General features: G+C 42.6%; 1 protein-coding gene across 2 annotated transcripts in view; it reads left to right on the top strand.

Moving 5' to 3' along the window:
• RAPGEF2 (Rap guanine nucleotide exchange factor 2) overlaps nucleotides 1–15,684 on the top strand; it is a 262,289-nt gene that overhangs the window by 68,143 nt on the left and 178,462 nt on the right. For both annotated transcript variants that reach the window (XM_068990198.1, XM_068990197.1), the window contains exon 2: nucleotides 13,000–13,070. In XM_068990198.1, coding sequence (XP_068846299.1) covers nucleotides 13,000–13,070 — 71 coding nt within the window. The remainder of the gene's footprint in view (nucleotides 1–12,999; nucleotides 13,071–15,684) is intronic.

Raw genomic sequence — 15,684 nt, 5'->3', positions numbered from 1 at the left:
ACCCGTTCTTTTTCCTGTTCTTTTCTGTGATGGTTTATCACAGGATGTTGAGTAGAGTTCCCTGTGCTGTGCACTAGGTCCTCAGCAGTCATCTGTTCTGTATGGACAAGTGTGTCTTTGAGGACCAGTGTTGTATGGTACCGTCTTCGCATCTCCAGGTCGGCACCCAGTCAGGGTTGTGCAGAGCGGGTCTTCCATGCCTTGGCTTGCCTGTGAGCCGGGGAGGGGAAACATCTAAACAAACCAGATTTTAGGATTGTCTCTCCCCCTAGTCTCTGTTGAAACCTGGAACTAAATAGAAGTCATCATTAGTGTTAGGAAAAATACAAATTGTGTTTAGGATTCTTTATTTTCAAGTCCAGTCATTCGCTGCTTCTTAAGCTCTGTATCATTGAACTTGCAGCATTGTATTTTACTCTGAAATGAGAAATTCCCGGAGGAAACAGAAAGGAAAAACTCCAGAGCTGTTCCAACCACGTCCTTCAGAGGTCTCTGCAGCTTGCCTCCTCCACCCTGTGGCACCGGACTGTCTTAAGATTTCCGTCATTGCCCTTCAAAATGGAGTAATAAAAATCGTAGCCAGTGCTCAGAAAGGTGCCTGTTCTATGCAGGGTGCTGCCCTCAGCACCTTGCGAAAATCTTCATTCAGATACTGTCACCATCTCCACCTTGCAGGTGAGCAAACAGCCAGGGAGGCTGAGTGGCTGCTGAGGGTGCAGAGCCAGGCCAGGGCTGGGTAGTGGGCTCAGACCAGTCACTCAGCCAAGCCAGGGGAGAGGTGCCCGCAGGCTCACCACAACCTCCTGCCCTGCCCAGAGCATCTTGCCATGTTTTCTGCAAATTTTCTATTCTGTTTGAAGGCCCAATATTCCACCAGAAGATTATAATGTTAGAGATTTCTTTAATAAAAATGTGTTGGAGAGAGGGTCTCTTTGGGGGAGGTTCAGAATGCCTAGAGTGCTTTTTCTCTGGAAAGTTTTGAGAATGAGAGCTGGAAGAAATGCATAATTTGGGGACTTTGTAGTCACTTCTGATCCCCATATTTAGCAGGCTTTTAGGTGGGTGCCCCAGGTTCTTGGATTTCATGAGTCAGACCCTTGATCTTCCTGACCACCACTCAGAAATTGAGGTGCGAACATAATGTGGGCAATTATAGAAAATTTCTTCTACTGGTGATACTAGACAAAGCAATGAGTTATATCATCTCGTATCAATATGATTTCAAAGGATGACATTATAAAAGCAAAAAAAAAAAAGGTATGATCTTCCCCAAAAGTCAAGCTCTTTATTTTTTTGAAATTATATTGTATTCATTTACTTGGCTGTGTTGGTTGGGTCTTAGTTGGGGCACACAGGACCCTCGTGGCATCACACAGGCCCTTTTCCTTGTGGCACACAGATTCTGGTTTTGGCATGTGGGCTTAGTTGCTCCACGGCATGTGGGATCTTAGTTCCCCGGCCAGGGATCAAATCTGCATCCCCTGCATTGCAGGGTGAGTTTTTAACCACTAGACCACTGAGCTCTGTAAGCTAAGTTCCTTTGGTTCATCAAGAATCTCACGCAGCATCTTTGTTCTTTTACTTTGCCAAATGCTGGTGAAAACTTTGCTGTGGACCTATGTTTGGAACCCCTTCACTGGGCCTCTTTGCAATTTGTCCTTTACCTGGAAAAGGAAATTACACAGGCTCCATTTCCTTCTTTCTATGGGGATGTTCTAGTTCTGGGATGAAATAGCTGGTCAGCAAACCCATCTCCCCTTTGTTGCTTTGATCTCAGCGCCAGGCATTCTGGGTTATGAATGTAGTTTAGGAAATGTGGGGGTGAGGGCCCCTTTTGCCTTCCTTCTCATTCCCCTTCTGGCTGTGATGGCTCCTAAGTGGTAACTGAATTCACCAAGGGCTCCTTGCCTCCTTCTGGTTTCTGGAGCATCTTGATAATGATGCCCAAAGGGGTCTGTGTGTGTGTGTGTGTGTGTGTGTGTGTTTAAGAGCGAGCAAGCATGCATTGCTGTTGTGATGGCCAAAGGTCTCTTGATTTATGCTACTTAATTTTGAATGTGATGGAGCCCATCATACAGATCAAGTGGACACATCCGCAGATTTAAGCTGTCAGGGGTGGGTGGTACCCCCTGTACAGGTGTGGGAGGTAGGACAGATGTAAGATAAAGACGTTAGACGTTAGTGTCCAAGGAGAGTTTGAAACATCATCGAGAGGCAGGATGCTTCAGAAATTACGACTGTGGTTCTTTCTAAAGCAGCACTCCATTATCAGTATTTTATATGTATGTTTATTAGTCCTTATGTCTTCTCTGCAGTCTAGTAATGCACTTCCTTTTTTGTAACTGTGCCCCCCCTTGCCCCCCGCCCCTAGTGTTCATCTGATGGAATGGTTAAACTTACCCTCGCCCAGCCACTTCATCTCATATGGACAGATCTGAAAGAGATCAGTTTTGAACGGCACCTAACATGCCTTGAGCATTTAGTTCATTTCTGATGAACAGAGTTGGAAAGCTTTAACCGTGTCCGCAGAATGTTTTTATGTGCTTGTCCTGTCCTCTTGAGAAACAGAGAAGTTTGAGAATAAGTAATACTCTTGGTGGTTGACTCCTCGGTAAAACATTCAAGATGGGAAAAACAGATGTCCAATTATTTTTGTCTTTTGTCCTAGAAAAATGGCAGCAATGAGGTTTTCTATATTTAAAACCTGCTTTCATTCGGAAGCGCTTCCTTTCTGCGGAGAGCCTGTGTGTCCTCGGTGACCTGTTCCGCTTGGCTTTTGTTTTCCCAGGACTGTGTGAACCCGCCGCAGTGGGGATGCTGACATTGGCCTGGTCGTCTGCAGTTAGGTTGTCTTTGGACCTGGAGGTGTCCTGAGGGTGGTTCTGCAGCTCTGGCCCCTGTTGCCAGGTTTTCAGTGGGCTGTGCCCCGCCCCCCAGCACCAGCTCGCCCCACCCAACACCAGCTCGGCTTCTGCAGGGCTTAATCAGAGCCAGACCATCCCTGGGAGAGTGCCATCCCGGGCCCAAGATTTTAACTGTGTCCTTAGAGGAGAACTGGGCACAGGGGGCATGTGTAGCTCCTTTTTTAAAAAAAAAAAGAAATGGAAGATGGTCCAGGAATCATTTTGTATGAGTTGGGGGCATTGTGTGCATGTGTGTGTACAGCTGATTTACCTTTTCAGTTGTACTTAATCAGAATTTTAAATGGTAACTTAAAATGTGCTCATTCACTACCTGCTCACCTATTCACAGAGAACAAAAGCCAGGCTGGCATTCAGTTCATGGCAAATCATTTTCTAGTGTGTTAATCTCTATACATGGGCAGTTAACATTTGACTACGTATTTGGCAGTCTGAGAGATTAAAATGAGAGAGTTACTTCAAAAGATCTGTTTTGATGTTTGTTCTCGCTGCCTGAGAGATGTGAATTCTGGGGAGCTGTCGGCTTGGTCATAGGCATTGTTCTGAAGGGGAGATATCAACTCTGAAGCTCATACTGACTCTGTGATTTAGCCACTTGATATTTTTCTTATCTGTCCCCAGGATGAGTTTTTAGTTACAATTGTTGATTTTTCTAATGAGGAATTTTGGGCTTTCCTGGTGGCTCAGATGGTAAAGAATCCACCTGCAATTCAGGAGACCTGGGTTTGATCCCTGGGTTTGGAAGATTCTCTGGAGAAGGGAATGGCAACCCACTCTGGTATTCTTGCCTGGAGAATCCCATGACCAGAGGAGCCTGGTGAGCTACAGTCTGTATGATCACAAAGAATTGGACACGACTGACTGACACACACACACACACAGTGAGAAATTTTAATCCTCAGAAACAATACTTGCTTCCGTGGCTGTTTTCCCCTGGGACAGGGCAATGGACGCAGCGTGTGATGGGTGTCTAACTTGCTAAACGTAACACTTCTCCTTTAGGAGCATAAAACCTACCGTGGGGTGGCGGTTGCTGCTGAATCATTTAACTCTTACGTTTTCTTCAATAAGAGATAAACTTTGAGGATGATGTGGTACTTCCACTGCTTCTTAGAATTTAGGAAGTACTTTTCTGCCTTCTTCAGCTCATCTCCCCTGGAATGTGACACTTCAGGCTCCCTGCCACCTGGAAGCGCAGGAGGCATGGGGCAAGGGTGTGCTGTGCCTAACTCTGAGGTCTCTTTTGTAATTTTCATGGTTAATTCAAAAGGTAATTGCCTTAGAATTACTTCTAAGTAATTCTAAGTTTAGGAACTATTCAAAAACTCTGTTTTTTTTAAAGCTCTAAGGAACCCTTAAGGTAGTTTTGGACAAACACAATAACTTAAATCAGTATCTTTTACTTCTAGAATTCCTTATCTGCTGTCTTAAAAAGATGCAGTTGCTTGAGAGTCCAGGGCTGAAGTAATGCCTCCAGACTGAGCTGTAGATGACTGGAATATAATCACAGATTTTCCTGCGTTTTGACTTGTGAATTTGAATGAAATCGCAGCTCTGGGGCATGGTCTTCCTTTTGGGTGTAAGTTATAGTAAACTCAGAAACAGCCTTCATAAGATTTAGGTTGAAATTGCTGTTTAAGAACAAAGTTTACTGAATCACTTTGCCATATAGCAGAAACTAACACCACCTTATAAATCAACTATACTCTAATAAAAATTAATCAAAAGTACTTTATTTTTAGAGCAGTTTTAGGTTTACAGAAAAGTTGAGAGGCTGGTACAAAGAGTTCTCATATGTCCTCTCACAGTTTCTCCTATTGATATTTCACAAGTATTTTACAATACTGTACACAATTAATAAACTGATTAAGTGAAAGTGAAGTCACTCAGTTGTGTCCGACTCTTTGCGACCCTATGAACTGTAGCCTACCAGGATCATCCGTCCATGGGATTTTCCAGGCAAGAGTACTGGAGTGGGTTGCCATTTCCTTCTCCAGGGGATCTTCCTGACCCAGGGATCGAACCCAGGTCTCCCGCATTGCAGGCAGACGCTTTACCGTCTGAGCCACCAGGGAAGTCCAAAAAACTGATTATAACACAGTCAAGAAAAAGTTTTACTCAAAATCATAACAGTCCACCATGGATTTTTCTGTAACATTTCCCTGAAGTATGTGATGACAGCAGTTATCACAGTATGGAATATTTTTGTTTTAAAGGCTCTGGTGCTTTACCAAGTTGTGAGGGGTGGGGGTGGAGTAGAGGTTTAAAATATGACTTTTTCCTCCTGGGGATGATAGAAATGAAATGATTTTATCAAGAGTGCTGGTGGACCTGTCTCCCATCCCCCATGCCCTCTCTTTAGGGACAGAGGAGAAAGGATGGTCGTGGTCTCTGCACAACCCTAAGGGATGATGTAAAGATCCATCTCCTACTTCGGTGTGTAAGCCCTTGAAGGACTGCTGGTCCTCTCTGCCCCCTGGTGGCCACATGGAGAATTGCCTCAGCTTGTCTGGATACTGGGGCTGAGAACAGCGTTCCCCCTGCCCTTTGTCTCGGTTACTCCTGGGTCGCGCTCACCAAGTACTCCCGGGGTCGAGCTCACCATGTGTGCAGGTTGTGGATACCATCGGCTCTGCAGGAGTGTGGGCCTGTTCCTTCTTTGCAGCACAGCCTGTTGCTAGATGCAAAGATTAGAACAACATGTAAAACAGTGACTTTGAGGTGTTTCTTCTCTGATGGAGGAGGTAAAATATAAAGTGGCTGCACAGATCTCACTTGGGGGCCCATGTGGGTGGCTCACGAAGCAGTCCCTGCCGCCGGTGGGTAGAGTTGTAGGACACTTACCCAGGGGTGAGGGAGGACCAGTGTGTTCAAGGGGCTCTGTGTTAGGGTGGGCCGTACACTGCCAGCTATCTGTATGGGAGGGGTGCAAAGACTATTGGTGGAGGCTTTACTGGGAAGCCAGCCTGAGGGGCTTTGGGAGCAGGTGGTGACAGGCCTGAAAAGCGCACGCAGGTCTGTGCTCTGAGGCTGGTCAGCTCCCTTTGTACCATCCGTGGTATAAAAGCTGGATTGATGCAGATGGTCATCCAGGGGCCCTTTGCATGTTTTTAAATAATTCATTTGACTTATTTTTTGGCCAGATAAACATATGAAGAGCATGCATTGATATATACAAATTCTAAAGTATATAAATTTTGGTAGTATTTAAAAGTTTGTAATTCTCGATGTTACTGTGTGCCTGCCTTTCTGCAAATGTCACAGGTCATGAAATCAGCTGCCCTGCTCCCCAAGGGTCTGTATGTGCCGTGTGTCATTATGAAACTATATGTCTTTTAGTCATATGACCCAGTCAAGAAGAAGAGTCATGCATGCGTGTGGGCCCAGTCACTCCAGTCCTGTCCGATTCTTCGCGACCCCATGGACTGTGGCCTGCCAGGCTCCTCTGTCCATGGGATTCTCTAGGCAAGGATACTGGAGGGGTTGTCAAACCTTCCTCCAGATGGTCTTTATGCTGGTATGCAAATAGTGTCTCAGTAACACATCCAGGGTTGCAGGCCTTTGCAGCAATGGGGAGGAGGACGCCAGAGCGTGTGTTCTTTCCATTACCTTCCAAGGGTGGTTTTTAAATGTTTTAGTTAGAGAACCATGGCTTCTGCTAGGTAAAACTTTTAAGCTTACCTTGGTGTGGGTAGATACAGCAAAACCAGCAGATGTCCCCCCAATTTCGGTCCTCTACCTCCTGGCTGTGGCCGGGAGCTTGAGCCTTGGATAGTTTGGCTTTTAACCTCCTTGTCATTATGCAGGACAGAACTGTAATTCCTTGCAAGTGGTCTAAGGCTGGAAGGATGCAGTACCTTGTTGTCTTGGCAACAGAGAGCGGTGGGTGAGCACTGCAGTCTCCGGTCCCGAGAGGCTGGCAGGGTGGTTCACCGTGTGGGCCTTGAGCTCTAGCGTGGTCTTGGCCTTAGTTTCTGTGATGACTGAGATGCAGTATTTTTAAAGGAATCAACTTTACCTCTTAAATTGATCTTACAACTAACTGCAAGGTTGTACCTTACTTGTGATTCTGATTCAAATATGTAGCTTCATATATGAAATCAGAACTTACTTTAAAGGAGAAGGATATATTGCTTCTCATAGTAGAGTGTAGCAAACCTCCTCGCCCTCCCGCCCACTCCGTTTGCAGAGCATCTGTGGAGGAGAGGGACGGGAAAGGTGAGGGATGGTCTCCTCTCTCAGCTCTTCAAAGGTCATGTTAAAATACACCCTTACTGCTTAGCCAGTCCTCATGCTGGTAAACAAGGGGAGTTAAAACCTAGTTCCTGGTGAATCTTAAGTTTGCTCTGAGGCTGATTCCCTCCTGTTTGAGTCTCTTAGGAGGTACCAGAGAAGGCGCCCATGATGTGGAAAGCTTTCCTGACTTCTTCATGTTGGCCCTGGGTTGTGTTTACAGACTCTGAGCAAGAGAATTCCTTAGGTTGTGAGCAGTCATTCTTTTCAGTGACCTACAGCAGGGATCCCCAACCCCGGGGTCAGATTTTAAGAACCAGGCTGCACAGCAGGAGGTGAGCTGTGGGCAAAGTGTGTGAGGCTTCATCTGCTGCTCCCCATCACTCTCATTACTGGCTGAACCATACCCACCCCACCCCCCCCCACCCCCAAACCATTTTTCCCCCCTGCCCCAGTCTGTGGAAAAATTGTCTTCCACGAAACTGGACCCTACTGACCAAAGGGTTGAGTACCTCTGACTTAAAAGAATACTTTTGAGTTTGATAACATGGTTTATGCTAAGCTGCTAAGTCACTTCAGTCGTGTCCGACTCTGTGCGACCCCAGAGATGGCAGCCCACCAGGCTCCCCCGTCCCTGGGATTCTCCAGGCAAGAACACTGGATTATATTTGGGGCGAAAAAAAGTCTTTTTCATGGAATACTGCATTCCTGTCTGTCCATCATTGTTCCTGTCTACAGGGCTATAGCAGTTTTATGACTTCTCACTGCTTTCAAATAACATCTATTTTTGAAAAAAAGGATGTCCTTCCTCAAAAAGATCTATTGTTGGGAAAATCCTGCTTCCTGGTTAAAGCAACATGTTCCTGTTTGTGTCTAAGACTAGAGAATTTTGTAGGGGGGGATCACTTATATTTTTGAAGGCCTTTTAAAATAGCAGTGGTTATGTGGATTTTATTTGTCATGGGAGGTGTAACGGGAGGTTAGAAGGTTGTTTGCAAATCATGGTTTCTTGACAAATGACAGTTGGAGCATTTCAGGTGATGTAAGGCTCCAGAACTTTTTCCCTATAGGCAAGTTTGTTGAAAACTTCACTCTGAATGTTTCTTTGTGTAGAAACGGGAAAAAAAAGCACCCAAGCATGTAAGTCCTGGAAGGGCATGTGTTTCCTTGTTCCTCCTATGAGGGAGTTTGCTCTGAGATGCCATCCACGCGGCAGGTCTCTGATGGGCTTGAAGTAAGTCTCTTCAGCGCCTGCCCTTATGCCTGTTTGTCTCCTTGCTGGGTGAAGGCAGTTCCGTGTACCAGCTCATAGGTTATTTTGGCAAAGGCCAACCCAGAAGGGCCGATGAGGGTTGAAACCTCTGCGTGAAAAGTGGCGGAAGTGTGAGGGCCTGGCGCTGAGGGGTGAGGTGGCTCCCGGCAGAGCCTGGATCCCTGGGTCTTGTCCCTCACGCCCCAGTGTATTTCGTTTCTGAAACGTCCGACCACCTGGAGATTTATTTGGACTGTGGAAATGTAGACGTCGACCGATAGCTCCCCTGGGAAGATACAAGACCCCTCTGATCACTCACATTTGCTTCAGGTCTTCTCTCGTTAGCTTGTAGACCAGAGTGGGGGGCCTAGACTGAGGGTGGGGGTGATTCAGGCCACTGGACACCTGGGGAGAGGGTAGGAGAAATTGAGAAGAAAGTAAAGACCACACTTGCCTATTGCAAAATACCACCCAGCCCACCTTGCTCCTAGGAGAGGAGAAGAAAACCTTGTCTTCCTTTTTGCCTTTCAGTGTATTTTAAGTCCCCTGCAATGCCTCATCTTTAGTAAACCTAGTCTTTGGGTCTCGGGCTCTGTGTTGCTGGAAGCCTGGCTACCAGCTTCTTTCCCCTTTCTTAGTCTGAATCTCTGTGGCTCCTCTCTGCGCATTGTCTTTCATCCCTGGGAGTCTGAGGCCAGAGATTTCCTGATGCCTTTTCCTAAGCTTTCTGACTCACCCAAACCTGTGCTGTCACAAGCGAAACATTACATCAACTTACTTGTTGCCTGCAGACCTCAGTGTGTTACATTGACTCTGTTAGTTACAGAGAAGAGATCTCAGGTTGAGGTGGACTCTCTGATAAGTCATCTAATTCCAGCTAGATGAAACTGCCTTCCCTGTGACAGCTTCATGTGGAAACATGGTGTCTGTCCTGGAGTTTCCAAGCTCCCTGAGGCACAGACCATGCGGCCCAAGTTTCTTTTCTCTAGACTCACTCTAAGAGTAATAGAGGAAACCCTGGATGCCATCTGACCCATGACGTTGAGATCCCATGGTCTGCAGCCCACCAGACTCCTCCGTCTATGGAATTCTTCAGGCAAGAATACTGGACTGGGTAGCTGTTCCTTTCTCCAGGGGATCTTCCTGACCCAGAGATCTGCACTTTTGAAAAATCCTATTTCTTTCTAGTCCTTTGCTAAATAGACTTTTTCAGTGTAAATGTATGTGCCTGATTAAGGTTAATGAACGTAAATAGTCTTGCCTGTTAGAAGTACTAAGGGCCTTGGGCAGATTATAACAGGTTGATCAATATTTCAGTGAAAAAAATGTCAGACTTTCGTGTTAGACTCAGATTATAAACTCTTCAGATATGGGAGGGTAGTTTCTGTGTTACTGTTTAAGGACTGCAGCAGCACACATTTACATAAAATAGAATGTGAATCTTAGCATTATTCAGAAGGACTTTCCATTATGAGAATTAAAGAAAACTCATTATTTGAGACATTTTTATTGGCTTTTCCTACCTGCAGAAAAAATATTATGATTGGGGTAGGATTGCTTCCTAAGAAGGGGTTTTGGACTGGATAGTGGGGATGGTTTTGTTTTAGCTTTCTTATTTGTATTGAATTTTTAGATCTACATGTAGATTTCAGTCTATAAATAGCTTTCGTAAGAGTTGTGGGAAATAAAGCTACAGATGAATGAAATGAAAGTCCTTCACTTTATCTGAAACTTTACCATCAGAAGGTGCTACTTTAAATTTCTGTATTATAAGTTTTAAATTGGGGCAATTGAGAATCATAAATGAGGTCTTCCCTCCACCCCCACCCCCCAGCACATCATAATATTCTAAAATCTTCTTGGAATCCTCTTAGAAAGGTTTTAATTTCCTTGCCTAGTTTATTCTGTCAATCATTGTCTGTTTTCTGTGCCCTTAATGTATGAAATCTAATTGCACGCATAGTTTGAATTGTTCTCAAAGGTACCCTTAAGGTTTCAAAAAATTTTTCTTACCCGAGACAGAGGATTAAATTTAACCGATGTAGTACAAGATTTGTGCAATGAAAAGTACAGAACATTGTTGAAAGAAATTAAGGAAGACCTAAGTAAAGGGAAAAACATCCCATGTCATGGATTAGGAGACAGTATTGTTACAGGAGCAACACTGCCTGAATTGATCTTTAGTTTCATTGCAATCCTTTTTAAAGCTGGCTTTTCTGCAGAGATTTACAAGCTAATTCTAAAATTCACATGTACCCAAGAAACTAGAATAAGCTTGAAACATTCACAATTTCTGATTTCACACTTGCTCTAAAGCTGCATAAATGAGACCTTATGTGGTTCTGGCACGAGTGTAGACCAATGGAATAGATCTCAGAGTATAGACATAAATACTGACACTTGTGAGCCATTGATCTTCAGCAAGGGTAGTGATACAGTTCACTGGGGAAACAATAGTGTGTTTCCATAGAGGATGATAGGATAACTGGATATCTACATGTGAAAGAATGAAGTTGAATGCTTACCTTACTGTATATGTAAAATAATTAAAAATGGAGTATAGACTTAAACGTAAGAGCTACGACTGTAGAAGAAGAAACTCTATGTAGAAGCAAATCTATTAATACATCTTAGTGACCTTGGGTCAGATAACTGTTTCTTAAATCTAACTATAAAAACATACACAACAAAAGAGTAGATAAGTTGAACTTCATCAGAATTAAAAACCCTGTGCTTCAAAGGGCATTATCCCAGAAAGTGAAATAACAGCCCACTGAAAGGGAGAGAATGTTACCCAGTAATGTGTCTGGAAAGGGCCTGCTATCCAGAATACATAAAGAATCCTCAACATGCAATGATGAAGACAAATAGCCCAATTAAAAAGTGAACAAAGACTTGAATAGATATTTACCCAAAGACGTATAAATGGCCAGTAAGCACATGAAAAATTGTCATTAGGGAAATACAAGTCAGCACCTTCAAACACACCTAGGAAGGCTAAAATAGAAAAGACAGACATTAGAGTTGGCAAGGATGTATGTGGAGAAATTGGAGTCCTCAGATGTAGCCACTTAGGTAAACAAGCTAAAGACAAGAGTTATCTTATGAATGAGCAGTTCTGCTCCAGGTATATACATTCCCATGAGAACTAAAGACAGGTGTGCAAGCAGAAATGTATGCATGAGAGTTGATAACAGCATTATTCATGCCAGTCATAAAGCAGGGAAAGCCCGAATGTCCATCAGCTGATGAATGGATAAACACAATGTGGCATCTGTCTACCGTGGAATATTATTTTGCAATACAAAGGAAAGTATCATTACCTGCTGCAGCGTAGATGAGCCCTGAAGGTATTAGGCCAAGAGAAAGAAGGCAGTCACAAAAGAGCACGTATTCCATTGTGAGATTCCATTTACACGAATTGTCCAGAACAGGCAATTCTGTAGGCACAAAACAGATTAATGCTTGCCAGGAGCTAGAGAAAGGGAGGATGGGGAGAGAGTACTAATGGTTATGGGGTTGTTTTTGGGTGGTAAAATGCCAGGAATTACGATGGTGTTTGACAAAGACAAACCATGGAATTATTCACAAGCGATAAATCTTGAGTTCTAATATATCTGAGAACCTCTGGGCCTGCTTACAGCGACTCTCTAGAAGGAGGTGTAGCCTCAGTGTGGGGTAGGGGTGGAGGTTTTTGCACCCCCTACCTGGTCCCATGGTCTCCCACCAGAAGAAAAATGTGAATATCTCAATAGGGCTTTTGTTTTAAAAAGGAAGAGGATAATTTTACAGATATTTTAAAATATGTTTGTTTTAGATTTTGGCCAAGATTTGGAGGAGGAGTAAATATCTATTCATATTCTTGAGATCAGAAGCTGTTATTCACTGGGGTCTTAAAATACTAACTCATGTACACCTAAGACTTACATAATATTATACATCAGCTATACCGCAATTAAAAAAAGAGCTGGTTCCTTGCTGGCTTGTCATGTAAATCAGTATAAACAGGATTTTGAATGTTTACCTGTTCTAAACTTCCATGAATTACTAGGACTCTTTTTTCTATATATTGTAACATGATCTGTTAAAACAAGGCAAGTGTCTCTTTTTAAAAAGAGAATATTTAAATTTAAATATTTCTGTATGTAAGAAATGTCACTTGGTAAAAACTGGAAAGAAAAATTTGATTCATGCTCATCTTTAAGTGTAGGCATGAAGTAACATGCATTAATCAAGAAAATAATGACTGAACTGGCAAATATTTGTACTTTACAATTAAAACCTTACTTTTGATATTTTACTGTTAAAGCCAGAAAATAATTGGTAACAACTTATGAGGAATTTATTTTCATAACTTTGAGCCAGTGCCATTTATATTTTTATGGCCTTTGTATGTGTCCCAAAGGCAGTTGTGATGGATGACATTGTGTAGGCCCAGGATTTCTCTTAATATGAAAGTGATTTTTGATGTCTAAAAAACTTGTATTTGAAAAAAAGCTATCTTTAATTTGGTCTGTAAATATAATGACTTATTTTAGAAGCCTCTTTTCCTGACAAGTCTAATAATTCCTGTCCTTTTTTTTTTTCAAACAGGATCTGGAAATAGTGTATTCCTATTTACATGGGATGGAAGCCTTGTCCAACCTGAGAGAGCATCAGCTTAGGTAAGTCAGTTTAAGATGAATAACAGTGGGATGCTGGAATTTGATATGATCATTTATTATCCTGTAGAAGTAGGATTGTAGGATTAAAGATAACTTACTTCTGAGCACTCTGCCTCATCTGGCCTCCGTACTTGGCCTTGTAAGTTTTACATCCACGTGGTAATTTTTGACATTGCTGCCAGAGTGATCACCTTTCTCCTTCCTGTCCATCTTCTCACCTAAGGTAATAAACCCCACTTGGTGAATACACCAGAGGAGCATTGTTTGCCATCCTGGTAAATAAAAATCAGTTTCTTAGCACTTAGATACATATGAAACCAGAATGTTTTTAACTGTTCAGAGAAGGACTCAGTTCATTGTTTTAGTATGTTTTAGGTCTTTGTATGGAATATATTTATTGCATTAAGTTGTCTGCCCTTTTCTGGGAAACTCACTTTATACCGTAGTTGGTTTTATGTGAGTCCACTCGTAAAACTCTCATTGCTTCTCTAGTACAGTAACACAGCAGCCTTATTTATGGTTATCTGGGCTTATACTAAAAGATCAAAACATCTTGGATAGTCTAGTGATTAACTGGAACAGAAAAGAAAGGACCTTGGGAAGAAGGATTGCATATAAACACCAAGAAGGAAGTTATGGGAAAATTCTGTTTCCTCCATCTCCAGATACTTTTGATACCAGCAGTTTTTAATTATGAAAGGAATACTTTTTCTATGTATTTCCCTTTTAGTCTTTGAACACTAATTAATTTTTGAGCATGTCAATTTCATATTTAGTTGTTAATTGAAAAACATATCAAGAGGATTGAATACTTCTAAAATTAAATTTTTAATGAAAATCATTTAAAATAGATTGTCGGTTAAGTGTTTAAAAATTCAGTCAAGTTTTATTAGAAAGGGCCAAACCATTGGGAATTTAGAAGATGGCTCAAATTAAAGTGAGGATAATTTCTAAAGTGTGAATGAAATTTTCATTTTATGAATTTTGATGGCAGCTATCCTAGGAAAGAAGGCAATGGCAACCCACTCTAGTGCCCTTGCCTGGGAAAATCCATGGACGGAGGAGCCTGGTGGGCTGCAGTCCATGGGGTCGCTGAGAGTCAGACACGACTGAGTGACTTCACTTTCACTTTTCAGTTTCATGCATTGGAGAAGGAAATAGCAACCCACTCCAGTATTTTTGTCTGGAGAATCCCAGGGACGGCGGAGCCTGAGGGGCTGCCCTCTGTGGGGTCGCACAGAGTCGGACACGACTGAAGCGACTTAGCAGCAGCAGCAGCAGCAGCAGCATCCTAGGAAAAGCCTGTAGTGCCAATTATCTGTTTTACTGAGTGCAGTGAACCCGCAAATGCAAATTAATTAATATACAAATGCAAACGTCACTTTGCCAGATGCATGTAAAAATTCACGTGGGTAATGTCTCGATAGTTAGATTATATTGATTATATAATGTGTGTCTGTAGTATATGTGGTCATAAAATTATTTAAGGTAATAGTAATTCTATGCAATAAAAAGGGAAAATTTTAATACATCTTATGAAGATTTTCAAGATTAAAAAAGTAGAGGTAATATAATAAAGCCCCGTACACCCCTTAACCTGCTTCAGAACCATCAATTTCCTGCTGTTTCAAAAGTAAATTTTGGCTGGAAATAACTGATTATTTCAACAGTACAGTTTAGTGTATTTGTACCTTAAGAAGTCGATTTTGGAGACCATTCAACTCTGTTGGCATGAACTTATAAGGAGACACCTTTAGGATGTTTATCTTGTTCCGCTTATGTTGAAAAGTAGTTTGTTTCTCATATTTATGAAAAACATCAGCTGAAACTAAGTCCTTTTTTAGAACAAGATTGGAATACCAAAATGAATAATAGCGAGAGAAGAGGTACAGATAAACTCAATGACTTGGATAAACTGCTTTGTAGTAACCACCGTTTCTGGGGAAAATACATCTTATTTAGATGTTACTTCCTTTGAATTTTATAAATAAAAGTTTTCCCTGTGGGATTAAACAGAGCAGTTAAGACTTCCATGTAATGCAGTTTTCCAAATTTAGGGAGACAACCAAAAAAAGCAGCTCGTAAGATTTTCCAAGTCTGTTTCCTCAGTGCTGGGCAGCAGGACACCGGTATTTGGGGGGGGGGGACGGCGGGTGGGGAGGCTTTCCTCTTTGGGAGCCCCGCGTGGTGCCCTGTGGGGCCATCAGTGCATGGATCCCAAGCACTTTGTCACGTGCAGTCAGTTGGCTGTGTCGCTGAGAGGTCGCTCACTCTACACAATCTGAAGGGCTCAGAGCTTCACCGAGAACCTGGATGTCTTTCCCACACAGTGTCATTTTCTAATGTTTACTCCCTTAATCCATATGGATTAGAGGCAGCATGTTTGCCAAAGGGGAGGAGGAAGCTCCAGTTGGGAGCTGAGGCCAAAATACCTTTAAAAAGCAGAGTAACTGTGGCCATTCAGTGTTGGAAACAAGAGCTTGCTGGGGGGGACATATATATATATATATAAAACTGTATATATATAGTTGTATATAGTATATGTGTGTGTGTCCATGTATACATTCTTCAGCATTATGGATGAGCATAATTATTATTACACAGGCAATTTTAG

Source organism: Capricornis sumatraensis, chromosome 17, assembly GCF_032405125.1.
Source record: "Capricornis sumatraensis isolate serow.1 chromosome 17, serow.2, whole genome shotgun sequence".
In the NCBI taxonomy this organism is placed as follows: Eukaryota; Metazoa; Chordata; class Mammalia; order Artiodactyla; family Bovidae; genus Capricornis; species Capricornis sumatraensis.
This window is presented reverse-complemented; position numbering and strand designations above follow the sequence as displayed.